Here is a 17752-nt window from a genome sequence, read left to right on the forward strand (position 1 = left end):
CTATAAATACACACTGAACCTGAAATTGGTCACTAGTTCACAGAATTAGTACTTTTGGTATGGTGATTGGCACGTAGTGCACTATTATACGTGCGCGAGTCATGCAGACCATAAAATGTATCTGCCCATTTGAATTCTACACAGAATGCTATATTTTATAGCAATATGGATGAGATTAGGAGGAGAAACAGTTAGACAGTCTCAGTATTAGAAACGGCACTGATGAGTAGAAGAGATAAGAACGGTGCCATTCACCAATATATCACACACTTTACAAATTACACATACTCAGCATCATTATAATCACTGTTTTACTTTTTAACAGTTTCATTTTGAATCTAAAGGGGTAATCTATTAGACTGTCATAAACTGTCAAATGCGGCTTAACAGAGCTCAACAGCACTATCCCAAGCTGTGATATAAACAAAGCGCTATTGGCTATTTTAAAAAGAGGTTGGGGTTGCTCAATATGTCCCGCCCTGTCTTAAATGCTATTGGCTATTTTAAAAAGAGGATGGGGTTGCTCAATATGTCCCACCCTGTCTTCCTGTTTCAGTTGAAATTGTGTCAACACAGAATAATACTGCGTTTAAAACTACTTCAATGGGCCTTTAAGTGTGAAATGAATGCAATGTTTTTGGTCACATATGTGCTTGTTAATTGCAATTGAATGAAAATGTATTATAGCTCACATTTATATTATAAATATAATATATATATTATATTAACACAATCACTGCAATTTTGTGTGCTTTTTAACGCACTTAAGTAGGAGTTTCATTTACATGTAATTTCAAAATGATCATTTCTATTGAAACATTTTTGTCAAGTATTTAAATATGTTTGCCATTTTACATACGTAAAAATGAAGTTATAATGTAGTACATATGCCAAGTTCTGTCAAGAACCCTAAATGGCGTAGTCTGATGGGTCGTTAATGCAAACTGATGATATTCATACCGTTAAACTACTTGGCACAAGCTGATTGGTTCATGTTGCATACGCAGCCAATAGGCTTACTGCTTTACATTTAAATATCTGGCTAACATTCACTAGAGCAGTTTGCAGTATGCTTTCAGAGTTCTTCTGAAACCCTCCACCTTCCCCAGCTCCACCTGTATAGATCTATTACGGGTTATTTTTTATGCTGTGTAGCAGCAGTATGTCTTACAGTATACTCACAGCACTGTATCGCCGTATATGTATTGGCAGTAGCCAGTGCCTGTATTTGCTTTGCAGCAGCAGCAATAATCTACAACAACAGCAATAACCAACAGCAGCAGCAATTCAGCAGCAACAGCGTAGGAAAGCACTAATTCCACTAAGATCAAATACATTAACATTGTCATTTCCATTACCAGGATAAAATCTTCTGAGAGTTGTCATGATAGAACTTAAAGGGGTCATCGGATGCCCATTTTCCACAGGTTGATATGATTCTTTAGGGTCTTAATGAAAAGTCGGTAACTTTGCTTAAAAAAATGTAATGGTAGTGTAAAACAACACACTTTTTACCTTGTCAAAACAGCTCTTTTCACAGCAACTTGTTTTGTTATATGTCTCTTTAAATGCTAATGAGTTCTGCTCACCCCGCCCCTCTCTTCCTTGGGGTGATGAGCCATACTGTTTACTTTAGCTGCGAAACTTGATAACAAGCACATTATTAGGAAAGGCGATTTGCAAAGATTCATAAAAAACCTTATACTCACTTCTTCTATAGGTGAGGCTGGATCACGAATGATATGTGCGAACATAGATGCATTTAGGTAGATCGGGGGTGCATTCCCTTCAAAAAAATAAACCTAATCCACTGCGTCTTCAGCAGCTCAGATGTTGGGAGTAAATGACAATTGACATGTTCATTATTACATCCAACAACAAAACACCTCAATCGCTTAGGAAACATTCTTGTCTCCATCTGCTCCGGGGTCGAAACAATGGCGGACTGATGACAGCTCACTCAGGGCGGTCTAAGGAAAAATGCCAGTGTCAATCAACAATCGTGGGAGGGGCCTGTGCAGAACAACGTCACTCTGCCAAGAATCTGAGATCGGCTTGATATGAGAAAGGGGTCAAAATTTATGTGAATTATAGAAAACCACTGTGTGGATTTTTATCATTATAGGGTGGATGTGTACAAACACTGCCAATTTACTGCCACACATTTATGTTCAAACAACATGTAAAAGTGAATTTTGCATCCGATGACCCCTTTAAGATAAACTAACCTAACATTCTTTAAAATATCTTTATTTGTGTTCATCAGGAAAAAGTCATACAAGTCATACACATTTGAAACGACATGAGGGTGTAAATGATGACAAAATTTTCATTATTAAGTGAACTATCCCTTTAAGCGCACTTCTTTATCAAGTGTATCCATGAGTTCATATCACCCACAGACTGAAATATCATTATGAGAAGATAAACACCTGTCTTGAAAGTCTCTTAATCTACACAGCTTTCAGTTCAGATCATCATGTCTTAACAGTTCTCCAATCAGCCCAAGAGGAACTCAAATACATTAGAGCCCGATTCATGTACCAGGACCTTCCCCAGGGCTCAAGGACAACTGCACAAACAGCCATTAAAAAACAACTGTGGGGAAAACAAACAATCTGAAAATACAAAGTAGGGAAGACAAAGCATATGCCTCTTTCTCCCTGACCTCTACATGATTTAGAGCTTACAGCTGCACAAAACTGAGGACAAATGTGCACAAGGCATAAATATATACACAGCGCTAGCCTCTGTGTGTCTAACTGACATGCTTAATGGCTGAAGCTCTTATCTAGTGACATGACAATGTGCTTCTTCTGCAGTATGTCCCCTCTCCAGGGGTCTGTATAGAGGCCTTCAATGCCAAAGTGCAATGCTATGTAGCCGAATCCATCCACCGGGAGTGGGACTGTAAAAATAGCCCTTCTTATTCACAAACAGAAATACTCGAATCTGCATCTGATTCTTTCTTGGACAGCTGCAAAACTCTTAAAACTGTCTTTTTGTACATCCGCAGGCAGGTTGGAACCTTTCTTCAGACTTGACATTCAGAAAATGATCAAGCCCGGCTCGCTCTCTGAGGAGCAATTGTGAAGTGTAACTCTGAAACGGCACATTTCAGATGAGCCAAATGTTCTCCATAAGTTGAATGTCACCGAGTGTGATTTAGAGGGAGAGATTGGCTTACAGAATTGGCAGGCGCACTCAGGTTGGCTTCCACGTAGGTCTCCGTCTTTGGTTCCACTGCCAGTTCGGCTTCCAGAATCTTCTCCACGGGCATGTCCTCGTTGGCACAGCTCGCAAACTCACCCTCGCTCCGCTCCTTCGCCCGCTGCCGCTCCTCCTGAACGGCTGCACACGTGCAGGAACAAAATTAGAACGGCTCACGTGCGATACGTACAGTTACATACACAAACAAAACTGTGACCTTGCGCAAAATAACACGCAGCTGCTTTTGGTTTGCTCTTTATCTACACGTTTCCACAAAAACAGCTCAGGCTGTTTTTCATCGAGCTGCATGTGCATCCAGACCATTATTCACTGACTTCAGAGGACTGAAAGTTGAGGAGGTCAGTCTACGTTTGTAGTGACGTTATTAGTAATATGTATTCGGCTCTTTAAAATATGTATATTTTATTTGGGTGCAATCTAGCAAACATGATTCTGTGCTTCTATTCAGTCTACAGACAAAGTCACGGGCCATAAAACCGTCCCTCGGTCAAAAGATTGGTTACTCAGGTTGACAGTATATTGGTCTGCATGTGTGTATTTGAATTTTAGTGAGTTATGTACACAGCATATACTGTGTGCATGTTTGGCCTGGTTCAGAGGGGGAGCCAGGTCTAAACCACACAGTTGGTCTAGACCTGGTGGAAATGAGCCCCATCTGCCTTGCTGTCAGGCTGTGGTACATTTCAGCTTTCCCTTCTGTCTGTAAAAAGCCTTGTTTTATGACTCTCTTTCTGTTCGACAGAAACCGCTAGCAGATCATGAGGGGAATTCTTGAGTGTGAGCCGTGGAGGTCAGCTGAAGGATAAAGCTTTACTCCAGGAGTCACTGAGAGGTGAGGAGAGAGGCATAAGGAAATTATTTTAGCTTTATTGTCCTCAGAAACAGAAAGACAGAGAGAGTGACTTGTGGGGGAGAAGTGTGTCAGGTTACCTCTTTCTCAGAGGCCTCAGTATAGGGGGTCTAGCCTTGTTCTCTAGACTATTTTAATAGCTTGAAAAATAGACCTAACATATTCATATCAGGCTTACTCTTCATGACTTTGTTTCTACTCTTTTGTGAACAGATTACAAACTAAACTGAGAGCACAACATAAAGAACTTGGAAACAACTGTCCTCCATTAATGCAACATGTTATGTTGTGTTAGATATAAACAATGAATATATCAATTTCCACATGCTAAACTTGTTTTACTGGTGTATATACTGCTGCTGGTTGTGTATTGTGTTTTCTATTTTTACAGTGTGCTATTTTGTGGTGCCTTGATGGAAACCACATTACTAGAATGAATATTAGTCATATTTCTGAAATGCACATGCCCACAATGTGGTTAAACAGAAGGATAAAGCTTTAATATTTTCTTTAGGTCAGAAGAACATATTAAAAAGAGTTTGAAGGGACAGGTTTTTAAAAATTAATATTTTAAAATTTTTGCCATTTCACACATGCATCATTGACTGGGATCCAAATTTTAAAAACAGAAAATGAGGGATAGTATTATGAACATCAAAACTTTTTTATCATCCTTATGCTAAATTGCTTTCATCATTTGTAAGTTGCTTTGCATAAAAGTATCTGCTAAATATATGTGTAAATTGTATTCTAGAAATAAATAAATAAATGCATTCTTCCCAGCTACTGGAATATTGAAATACATATAGTATTCTGAATAAATGAAGACATATAGGTTAAACGTACCTTAAAATTGGACTTAAAATTTAGACATTTTTAGTGCACAAGATATTGGTTTCAGTACAAAAAGTTATGTTAAAGTAAAATATAAATCTCTCACACAAAAATATTTTATTTTTTTTAAATGACAAAAGCATTTCAATTAAGATATACATAATTCAATTCAAAAAGTCCAGCTGTGCTTAATGGGTACATTTTTGTACCCTTTAAGCACATGCCTGTTCCCATTAAGCTCACATCATGTTTCATTAAAAAATCTTGTTTATTTTAAGGAAAATGTTTAAAGAATAATTGTAATAATATATATTTTTTGAAGGTACAAAGTCAATCACAAAAAAAAAAACCAGAACACTAAAATCAAGCAACAAGGCATTCAAGTCGATCAGTTATATATTCATAGTGAAGTGTCATTTAAGCAACATCTAGACTAGTCCACGTTCAGCTAAGTAACACATTAAAAAATCAGATAAAGCAAATCAATAAAACATTTTCATCATGTGGATGAACACAGAAACTAGCCTCATTGTGAAACCTCTTGTTAAATGGATACCAACTTATCTATATTCTCTTAAGGCTGGAATACACTACACGATTTTTGCCCTGATTTTCCACAGATTTACAGTCTGGAAAAGTTGATGCTAGTTGCCAAAGATCAGAGCAGTCTGCGGATTTGAGTTGACAGAATCCATAGAAAATCGATTAACTTAACTTAAAGTGACATCCATCAGTTAATATGTAAAGTCTGTTTATGAAGTATTTACATAGACGTTCACTGTGGAAAAGCTTAAAGAGAGCACACTGAGCTTAATGGGAGCAGCAACAATTTTTAATACATTTCATGTAATATTTATTAAAATACTAACACATCACTCCGACCGTTAGGTTTCTGTGATTGAGAGACAGAGAGGAGGAACGCTAAAATAAAACCCTGCCCTCTGTTCAGTATTCCGTTTCTGCTGGAAATACGTCACTACACTGAAATACTGTTGGCAGCAACTTCCGGTTCACCCGGACTTTAAAATAATATGAAATCTTTAAAATTACAGCACTGTAAAATGACAGACCAGCAATAAACTGTCAATTTGTAATATTATGGATGTAAAAGTACAAGCCAGTAAAGCCTGTGATGCAATATATTAGCGTAGCACACAATCTTATACAGCTAGTCAGCTGACTCTTTTCTGTAGCATCTGCGCTATGTTGCTAAAACTATCTTTTGGATCTAAAGTAACTATTTCCCACATCCAAGTTCCAGGTTATAATATGCAAAAGTCTAAACATTAATCTCTTAATTTTACAATAAGTAGTGAAACTTACCCAAAATAAAGGCTTAAACATCTAAAAAAAACGCACATTTAAGGGGCTCCTCTTTTGGTGAAAGTTTTCAGACAGCTTTCAAAATGGCCGCCAGGCAGTGTGAACACATGGGCTGTGTCCAAATTCAGGGTCTGCATCCTCCTTAGGATCCTTCCTACCCGGTTGAAGGAGGAGGGATCCTCCGACGTCCGCAAAACCCGGAAGTCGGTGTTTGTGAATTTGGACAGCCTACCCTTCTTTCAGTTCCCTCCCTTACCCGTTGCTCATATCCTGTCGCCTAGCAACCGTGACAGCGCCAAGCAAGAAGCGGGAAAATGGACAAACAAAGAGTTATTCTCCTCATTTTAATTCTTTTGGAAGAAATAAAGCAATTAAATAAATTAAATACTTTCTTTGCTCGTTGTCGGAGAGTTTTTTTATATCAGACTACAAGACAGTCACATCCAGGTAAGCCATTATAGCCTATTTTTATTTGTTTTTAAGTATTCTACTAATTTCTCCTACAAATTCATTGAGCCGAAGCATAAACTTTATCTTGTTTTGTCAGAGAAACTCCTCTCCCACTCCGCTACCGCTCGCTTCGTCCGCCATTACGCTCTGCCGAAAAGAATTATGGGATAGGTAGGACGGGAAAGGATCCACCACACCCATCCTTCCAATTCGGGGAAAAGGAGGACGTATTTGTGGGCCGCATTTGAAGGATCCTACGAATTTGGACAGTCTTCGTCGCGGCGCTGTGACGTAACATCCTTCAAATGAGTACTCCGAAGGATGCAGACCCTGAATTTGGACACAGCCATGGAGACCCATATCTCAGAGTGCAATGATCTGATTGACTTGAAATTACAGGAGGTATATAGTAATAAACATATCAATTTGTTAAGGCATCAAGTAGGATAATACATTATTTTTTTCTTTTTAAAATCTGATCTGAAAAATGGAAGTGTGCTTAATGGGTACGTTTACCCTACATTCTATTCCCCGTATTCTCTGGTGGAAATAGAGGAAACACACTCTCTTGCAATTTAATGTAATTACTTTTAGATGATTCTAGACTTAAAATGTGTAATTGAATCAACACATTAATCAGTCTCCTTCATTTTCTTGACAACAGCACACAGGAGTGCAATGAACTGCAAATGGTAGGTCATTAGTGCTTTCAACCATCTGTACTGTGAATTGATTAATGTTTATTTTCTTTTAAAGAATCTGTCGCCTCCAAATATGTGTTACTTTTCAAAACTGCCTGTGTCTCATAGTAATTGATGATTACTTTTAATTTGGTCATACACTCTTAAAAATAAACATGCTTCAAAAGGTTCTTCACATCGATGCCATAGAAGAACCATTTTTGGTTCCACAAAGGACCATTCAGTCAAAGGTTCTTTAAAGAACCATTTCTTTCTTACCTTTTTATAACCTGAAGAACCTTCTTTCCCCACAAAGAACCTGTTGTGAAACAAAAAGGTTCTTCAGATCTTAAAGGTTCTTTATTGAACCATTTAGACAAAAAGGTTCTTCTATGGCATCGTGAAGCACCTTTAAGAGAAAAATGAGCATTAGATATTAAGAATAAGATAATGCCAAAACACTGGAATATTTGCTCTGTTTGATCATGTTAATGAATTAATGACCGATCCATAATCAGAATAAGATCAAATTCCGATATTATTTGGTATTGGTGTGTGCATGTAAATGTGCTCAATCACTAAAAGAAAGAAACAACACACCTTCTCTCTTCATTCCCATGGCTAAGCACTTCTGATAACGGCAGTACTGGCAACGGTTGCGTTGGCGTTTGTCAATTAGACAGTCCTTGTTGTCTCGGCAAGTGTACGTCAAATCCTTTCTCACCGTTCTCTTGAAGAAGCCCTTACAGCCCTCACAGCTGTACACCCCGTAGTGTTTACCTGCCAGCAGACACATGCTTTAGTGTTCTTCCCAGCAGGGTTATCTTTAATTGACATTTAATATCAATAATTCAACAGCACCACATCTGTTTTTGTCACACACTACTCTGAAAGACAGAATATATAGTCCAATTTCATGACTGCAGTTTAACAAGTTCAACAGCTCTCTGGAATACTTGTTTCTGATTGGTCAGTTGGAGAATTCTGTGGTTATACAGTATTGTATAATGCCTGTTAAACTTTATATGGTTGTTGCTCTTATATCAATCTGTGGGATCTTTCTTCTCATATAATAAACTAATACTATACTATTTTCAATCAAATTACTGTTTTCAATGAAATTAATATTTTATGTGCTTTTTTCATTTGGTAAGTAGATGGGAAATATAAATGAATTTATTACTATAAAATAATGCTGCTCATAGTTTATTGTGATAATTTAGCTATATTGTTCTGTAGTAACATACACAAATTACATGGAGTATTATTATTATTTTAAATCATCTAGGTATGCGTGTTCCAATGTGTGTGTGTGTGTGTGTGTGTGTGTGTGTGTGTGTGTCACCTGATGAACGGTCTCCACAAATGGCACAGATGTGTTTAATGAGGGAGAGGGATGTGCCTGTGGGCTGCGCCGGGACCTTCATCACCCCGTTCAGACCCAGAGGGGGTTTAATGTCCTCTGAACTACTGACTGCATTCATGGGTGAACTGAGCTAAAAAAATAAATAAAAAGATATCAAACCATTATGAAGTTAATAACTGAATTAATGGACTGTTAGAAATGGGAGTATCACATTCCCTTAGATCATTACTGCCTATAAACAAACATACTGTGATTTTGTAACTCTCATAATTTATATATGACATAAAAAGAAAAATTCCAGATTTTTTTGTATACACTACTGTTCAAAAGTTTGGGGCTGGTTTGATTTTTTTTTTAAATATATTTTAAAGAACAAGTCTCTAATGCTCATCAAGGCTGCATTTATTTGATCAAAAATATAATAAAACTGTGAAATATTTTTACTATTTAAAATGACTGTTTTCTGTTTTAATATGATAAACCGTAATTTACTTGTGATGATAAAGCTGAATTTTCAGCTTTCATTCAGTGTCTTCAGTGTCACATGATCCTTCAGAAATCATTCTAATATGTTGATTTGCTGCTCAAGAAACAATTCTTATTATCAGTGTTGAAAACAGCTCATTGGTATTTTTGTGGAAACCGTGAAAGTTTTTTTTTTTTTTTTTTTCTCAGGATGTTTTGATGAATAGAAACTACAAAAGGCCAGCATTTATTTGAAATAGAAAGCAAAACACTTTCTGACCCCACACTTGAATGGTAGTGTATAATTCCACTTCAACATGCCTGTTGGAACAGAATCAGTTACACATGGCATTTATTCTTAATTAACCAGAACTGAAGTCACAAAAACTGATGACAGATGAGCGAACCTGTGAAAGACACAACAGACACACCTACAGGAAACATTATGATGAAAGAATGTTTGCCATGTTTTTCTTTGGTAATTCTTGAGAGGCAGATAAATTAAACTGTACAGCTTCCTGGAGTGAGGAGAACATACAAATGATTCACCAAATAAAGTGCAAATGATTCACACTAACGGAACATAACAATAATTATAGTTTTTGTCACCCCCCGCAAAGTGCATGACGTATGAGTCAAGAGTTCAAATATCCAGTAGTGTTGAAATGTCAACACATTCAGAGACAGTCAGACAGCATGACGATTTGCTTCATGGAGAATTAGAGACTATTGTGTTCATTTGAACAAAAACCCTCTCCTGGCATCTCCACACCTTAAATTGTGTCGCACTATCAAAGAAAATCTGACTCATGATAAATGTTTCTGGTTTACAACACATGCCCACACCTGTGGTCAGTACTATTGGTGTAGATACTAAATTACATCAATGCCCTGCATACAGACTGCTGACAGCATTACATAATGTGATGCATTAACATGAAGCTTTAATCCTAAATTCTTACTCCTACAGGTTGGCATAACATATGAATGTGACCTAAATTTGTTTAATGAGATCCTGACAACTTACTTTTTGAGTCAAGAATTAATCTAAAATGTTACAACAAAACATTACAATAAATCTAAATGCATATTCAGCCCAAAGTACTTTGCAAACTGTGCCATGTATATACATACTGAAAACAAAAGAGCTACCGATGCAATTGTGATAGTAAAGGAATGGCAGGAACCCAGATACATACCAAAATGCACACACCTGCACATAGATTTACAGTCACATGCACCTGCTCACACACATACACACAAACAGATCTACCTGCTGCCGTCTGATTCGTTTCGCAAGCAGGCATGGCTCTTTTGACATGTCCTGTTCAGTGGCATAATCTATCTTAAGGGGGCTCTTGTCAAATCCTGGTGGGGCACGTGAGCGTACACACACATACATCCCCCCACTATTTTGGGTAAACTGTAATTCAATATGTTCCTGGATTCTCTGTGTGCCAGTGCCATGGGACGGTAGCTTCTAGATTTAGACCGGAGAGCAGATTAACAGTCTTAACTTTAAGCCCTGAAATATAGTCTCAGATCCCCTCATTCATGCACTCCAGGATCAGTAATCATGAACCATCCCTAAAAATGTATAAAAAAACTACCAGCCAGATAAAATAAGAAAAGTATACACAAAAGTAGCTTAAAACGTAGAACACGGCTAACACCAAGGGTATGGGGTTGATTACAGTGGATAACAGCATCTGTCAAATGTGTAAATTCAGGAATTGGAGGTGCAACATAAATATGTTTAAACTGAGGTGAAACCAGTGGAACTCCTCACATGGTGGCTGGGGAAAAGCAAGACCAATAAACGAAGCAGAAAACAAAAAAACATGAGACAAAACCTACAAAAAACAATCAAACAAAATAAAACAAAACCACATTTTATATTGTAAATGATATAGTTTCAAATTGAGACAATTTTTTTCTTCTTCAGTGAACTGAACTTCACAGAAAAGATTGTGTGGAAAACATCAGCTTTGACATCTCAATAATAACTCCCTTTTTTGTTATGTGAAAAAATGTAGGCATGATGCTTCTGGTAGAAATAATTTGGAAGTGGCACAACTTTTAATACAACATATGCCAAATCAGGCTGGGAAAATACACTCTCTTTTATAGTCTCTTGGAAAGAGTGAATAACTGACATTTTCATAACCATGAGAACCATCTCTGACGTCCAAATGAAAATAAGTAGCATGTCCAGAGAGTGGAGACAGACATAATGAACAGGGAGAAAATAAGTTTTATTATTGTGTCTTACACTGTAGAGCCCACTGGAGCTGTTACAAAACAGATCACATGTGCCATGTGATCATCTCATGCCTGCTGCTGTGAGTGTAGAGCTTTTAGAATTGTTAAATCTGTCCATGAATTAGTGTTGCTTTTTTGCACAGTCATGAGATGCTTTGCACATTAGAGTCTGACCATAAACATCCCTAAAATATCATCTGTGCTCTGAATCATGCTACAAACATTTCTTTATATGATAATATTTGTCTTGAAGGAGACATATTATGCCCCTTTTTACAATATGTAATATAGGTGTCAGGTGTCCCCAGAATGTATCTGTGAAGTTTCAGCTCAAAATACCCCACAGATCATTTATTATATAATTTTGAAAATTATGAGTGGAAGCAGAAACAAGCTATTTTTGTGCATGTCTCTTTAAATGCAAATGAGCTTCTGCTCCCTGACCCTTTTCCAGAACAGAGTTGCGCCATTACAGCTAGTACCTGCTAAAAAACATCTGTTTTGGTTCTGATTATCATGTTTATCGCGCTGAAATCATGCGTTCTAAATCATATTAGTTTAAACTTCTGATATACAGTTTTCTGAGTGCACACATCCGAAGCACACGGACAGAAAGCTGCTGTCACAGCATGTTATTAAAACTCTGTTTATCATATTTACATCATATTTATTTTGTTATTTTGGGAAAAACCATGCATATTTTACGAGGTGGCAAATTCGTAGGAATTTGTACGAATGACCTCCTCGAACCCTGCCCCTAAACCTCCCCCTAACAGAAAACGTACAAAAACGTTTGAGTGAGGTCGTATGAATTAGCCACCTCGTAAAATACTTACGAATTGGTTGTGAGATAGTGTTGTATATTTCCCAAAGAAATTGTGAGTGAAAATGTGAATGTGAGCCTTATTTGTTGAAATCCCAAACCTCAAGTATACAATTCCTCAAAATTCCAATCCTCTATTTTACTACAATGCCATTCAAAAGTTTGGGATGTTGTTGGCTTTTTTTTGTTTGTTTTTGAAGAAGAAATTCTTAATTTTATTTAGCAAGAATGTACTGAATTTATCCAAAATGTAAGTAAAGAAATATATAATGTTACAAAAGACTTTTATTTCAAATAAATTTAAACTTTTCAACTTTCTATTCTTTCTCATCCTGAAAAAAATTTATCACAGTTTCAACTAAAATACAAGGCAATGTTTTCAACATTGATAATAATAAAAATGTTTCTTGAGCTGCAAATATGCATTTTAGAATGATTTCTGAATGATCATGTGACACTGAAGACTGGAGTACATGGACAAAAGTAGAAGCTAACTGGTCATTTGTGTATCTGTCTTTGTGTGTATGAAGAGAATGAACAGGCTGGGTGTTAAAAGAGTTTCATTCTGACACACACCACATGGCTAAGCTGCAGTTTTTAACAAGCCAGCTCATTTCCCGTGCGATTGGGCCCTGACCAGGCCCCAACCGGGCCTCTTCTGAACCCATTTAGCATGCCAATAAAAAGTAGAAAGCCCATGTGGCACACTAAGGCCGTGTTTGACACCATGCGGTCAGAGATCAAGCACTCTGACGGGGCTAATGAGGATGAATGGGGGCCAGGGCACCTCCAAGACGCCTCTCCTTAAGCCCATACGCCATTACTTAAGGCAACACCATTAATGTGAAACTCCCCCTTCTCCATTTAGTAGCCAAATTAAAGCTGTCTGACATGAAACTTAGGTGGGAGGAAGAAAAAATGAAGTCCATTGTGTTTATGCCAACCCAAACTTGTTGTTAATGGGAACTTGTTTCCATTTCAGGGTACAACAGTAACGACTGAACGCTTTGCTACTAGTGGGAGAGAGGCGATATGAGGAAAAAAATGTTCAGACGAAACCCTTCACAATAACATGTTCATAACGAGTATAGCGTGTGGTTTATCATAAACTGTATTGCAGGGATTTCAGTTCTCATATACCATCTGGTGTCTGATAAAACCCCACGGTCTTCAAATTAATTTATAAAAGGCTGTTATTTGACATGACTTGAGTTACACTAAATGGTTTTTCTGATTCTCCAATGACTCTGGCAGGCACTCAGTGATTTCACTGTGCCAAAGTTTGACTCAAATCCATCTCGCTTATCTCTACAGATTTAAAGTTATACGTTACTGGTCATTTGGGTAAGTCGTAGCCTAATGGTTAGAGAGTCGGACTCGTAATCCAAAGGTTGCGGGTTCGAGTCTCGGGCCGGCAGGGATTGTAGGTGGGGGGAGTGAATACAGCGCTCTCTCCACCCTCAATACCACGACTGAGGTGCCCTTGAGCAAGACACCGAACCCCCAACTGCTCCCCGGGCGCCGCAGCATAATATTAGAATATCAAACATTAGAATTATCTTTCCATAATTCTTCTACAATCAAAAGTTTAAATGTCAATATTAGATAGTATCGTAACGCAAAAGATAACATCTGAATCATACTTTCAATTTTTTTTTCTGTAGTTAATGAGAGTATGCAAAGTTCTGTAAAGTAAAAAACCACAAGGGTTGGTATTCAAATCTTAAGAAGTCATTTTAAATGTAACATTTAAATTTAATAATCTTTATGTTTACTTGTAAGCTAAATGTTACAAAGAACACGATCAGAAAGAATTCCACCTGCATTCACTCTAATCATTTTTTAATTTTACTCAACTGTACAAAATATGTAAATAAACACTTGAGCACAAATTCCTACTTTAAGTGTTTATGTTTATTTCTTATCTATGAACCCTTAAAAAGTAAAATAAATAAATAAATAAAACTATTAAACCAAGCTAGTTTCCTGGAAACCAAATGTAGACAATAATAATACAAAAGTGGAATTACATCACTTGGAAACTGTAATATTTATTGTATGATATATCAGCTCATATTGAGAGGGATTTAACAGAAATCCAATAACACCACAAAATTTTACAAGTAGCTGCATTTTCCACAAATGAAACGCTGCTTCAGCAGAGACTTTTAAACTATGTGTTATTAAATAAAACCCAATCATAAAGCCAACAGCACTGATGCTGGATTAGATTTCCTGTGAATAAGCAGAAGACTGCAATGTGCAAGAAAAGCTCATTTGAGGTGATTTTTCAAAACATCACTTAACTCTGATTGTTAAAATTAATGAGGTAAACAGTGTGTATATGCATGTGTACGCCATATGGAAAATGCAGTGAAACTATTTATGCATTTCTTAAGACCTTGAATGTCCAAACTTTATAATTGCTGGCATTTTTCACCGCTGAGAAAGTTTAGCAGATATTTTTGAGCTCTGAGTTATGCAGACAGCCTTCGCCACTCCTGCCAAATCAATTACATTTGCAATGACCGAAAAGATGATCATGTCTCATTGTAGCAAGAAAAACCCATTAAAAACTAATTTTCAAAACCCTACTAAATTGTCTGATTGATTAAATAATGCAGATAATGATTCAAATAAATGTTTGTGTCCCTCTGTGTGATTTTGTGCATCACATACTCGTGCAATCAGACTCTGTAAAAGAGATCTTTATTTTCCAGCAGAGTTCAGGTCAAGTTTAGCCAATTCAGCGGGAAAATTCAGTTCAAGTTCAGCCCGAGCACACCCAAGAAAAAAATATTGATCAGCTGCAAGCCTCTGAAGGAATCTGCAATAGGACTCGGTGCTGTTGCTCACTGCAATTTATGCTGAAGCTGTTAAATAAGTCCACAGTAAACACAGTGACGTCTTACCTGTGGGCTCAGGCTGGGTCTGAAGGTCATGCTAGTGGAGGACGGGCCGCTCATGGAGGGGTGGCCCATGGGCGAGCTGATGACGGGGAAAGGAGAGGGCAGGCCGTTGATGGGTGAGCTGAGGGTGCTGATGGGTGAGTGCAGCTGACCCGGGGTAGAGTTCATGGCAGACGGGCTGAGCAGGGGCGGGTGGAGAGGATGGTTACTGAAGCCTCGGTGACCCGTGGAGGAGCTCAGAGGAGACGACGAGAGCTGACCAGAGGAGTCTGCAGGACGGCGAGAGGAAAAAAGAGTTAACCCACACAGGAAATTTCAGGAATATTTTGCTTTGTGAGATAAACAATGGCATTGCGTTTTTGTTCTGTCTTTTTACAGAACCGCTGAATGGATGAGTAATGTGGTAATCTATCTATCTATCTATCTATCTATCTATCTATCTATCTATCTATCTATCTATCTATCTATCTATCTATCTATCTATCTATCTATCTATCTATCTATCTATCTATCTATACTAAATAAATATATACAATGACAGCACTATTTAAGTATGAAGTATAATCACGCTAATTATGTGTGAGGACTCTTACACACTCTTTTTGCTCTTTGTACATCTGTTTGTGTGTGTGTATGTGTTTGCTTATCCATATGCACTTATATACAGTACAGTTAGTTGTTTTGTTGACACTGTTTCCTCTCATAACAAAGTGGACTTCAGCCACAACTTGCCTTCCCTTTACAGAGACAGTAAACATATGCTGAGAAAACACAGAGGGCTTAATTACTCATCCTTGTTTTTCCCCCACAGCTACAAGACCTTGAGTGAAATGAAAACAATATCAATCTTTCTATACATGCAGCAGCACATCTCAAGAAAAGGTCAATGTTCAAGTGTCACAGCAAATATCATATTGTAACATTATCCTCACACCAGCTTATTTTCTCACTCTGTCTATTGTGAAACATTCTGAAGGCCATTAGTCACTCAGCGTGTTTCTCCGGAAAAAGAAAGTCTGTAATATGATTTTTATCCGTGTCTATTGAAAAAGCATGAACACAATCAAGTTATTCTATAGAAATCAGCCGGGGTCTTTTATATCACGTTCTAACAAGTCTAGAGAAACGTCCACTGAAATGGAAACTACTGTGTACAGATGTTACCTTAAAACAAGTTTACAGTGAGTTTAAGTTTATAGAATATGCATATAGGACTGAATATATATGTGTATATATATATATATGTGTGTGTGTGTGTGTGTGTGTGTATACATGTATACGTTATACATTTACGTATATACATTTTTATATAAATACTAGGATAAATATATGTGTCCTGTTAAAAGCTTGTATTTATTAACAAGTTAGAATGGCGAAGACATGTAAAAATGCGAAAAAAAACAAAACAAAACAGTGGGATGTGTCCCAGATAAGTCAAAACTTGCTGTATTAATGCAGAATTCAAGAATGTGTGAACATGTGCATATATACATTGAATATTAGAGTCTGTACAATCTGTTTAATAATATTAGTTTGACTGTTTCATTTCTTGCTTTCCACTCGAATGTAAAATAATGAAGCTGTTTTTGCATTTATGACAGACTTCATTTGTTCTGAATAATCTTAATAAAAGGAGAAAATGAGAATCTTTAATTTGCTAAATATTTAATTCACTAGATTATCAAAATGCCTGATTATGTTACCATGATATAAAAATCCTCCTAGAAAAGATTTATACTTAAAAATGATATTTCTGTCATCATGTACATTCCTCATGTCATTCCAAACCTCCTTCTTTTCTACACAAAAGAAGCTATTTTTTTTAAAGAATGTTGGTAGCCAAACAGTCACCACTGGGAAAAAAACCATTGAGATATATCCTATTTTATGTTTCACTTAAAAAATAAAGTCATACAGTTTAGGAACACATGAAGGTGAGCAAATTATGAATTTTGGCTGAAATATCCCTTTAATGATGCACTTAACAATGTGAAACCAAACCACTGAAGGATCTGAGAAGCTACAGTAAGTTTAAGATTTGTCAGGCTGGATTTACGCCAGGAATTCTTTCTGCCAACCCAAACCAGCCCTGCAGACTGTCAGCAGCATTTGTCCATGAGAAGACTCAAAAATGGTGAATGGACATGTTGAATAGTACAAAAAACTGAGCGGAAACCTCACGCAGACTCATGTTTCCTTTCAAAGATCTGGCTGAGAGCCCTCAATGGACAGTTTAAATGGGTTTTGATCTGGTTTCCATCCCCATCTACGCGACAGAGTAAGAGTCTGCAACAAATTATGACCAACAATATGCATCTCTGATGACACACCACACACGTAAACACAGCATATAACAGCCCACAGATTTACACAACTTGTGGGCACAGTACATTCACATAGAACATCAACACACACCTTTACCCAGATCACTGGAAGAACATTTCAGATCATAAACAAGGTGTGTAGGAAGGTCATTAGATGGCTCAAAGTGTATCTCCACACACACACATGCTCACACACTTACACACCACAAAATTAATTCTGAATGAGAATCTGTGC

At 37.2% G+C, this 17752-nt stretch overlaps 2 protein-coding genes across 3 annotated transcripts in view; one reads left to right on the top strand and one right to left on the bottom strand.

Annotated features, from left to right (window-relative positions):
* Positions 1-17752, bottom strand: part of rxrab (retinoid x receptor, alpha b) — a 60569-nt gene that overhangs the window by 11478 nt on the left and 31339 nt on the right. The window contains exons 3-6 of the mRNA XM_079417399.1: positions 15197-15462; positions 8714-8864; positions 7969-8148; positions 3188-3351 (exon numbers count right to left, since the gene is read on the bottom strand). Of these exons, the coding sequence (XP_079273525.1) occupies positions 3188-3351; positions 7969-8148; positions 8714-8864; positions 15197-15462 (761 nt within the window). The remainder of the gene's footprint in view (positions 1-3187; positions 3352-7968; positions 8149-8713; positions 8865-15196; positions 15463-17752) is intronic.
* The window catches only part of LOC306870239 (mucosa-associated lymphoid tissue lymphoma translocation protein 1-like), a 1002100-nt gene that overhangs the window by 1698 nt on the left and 982650 nt on the right, over positions 1-17752 (top strand). The gene's annotated exons all lie outside the window — the stretch shown is intronic.

The sequence above is a fragment of the Barbus barbus genome, assembly GCF_936440315.1.
Source record: "Barbus barbus genome assembly, chromosome: 5".
NCBI classification, from domain to species: Eukaryota; Metazoa; Chordata; class Actinopteri; order Cypriniformes; family Cyprinidae; genus Barbus; species Barbus barbus.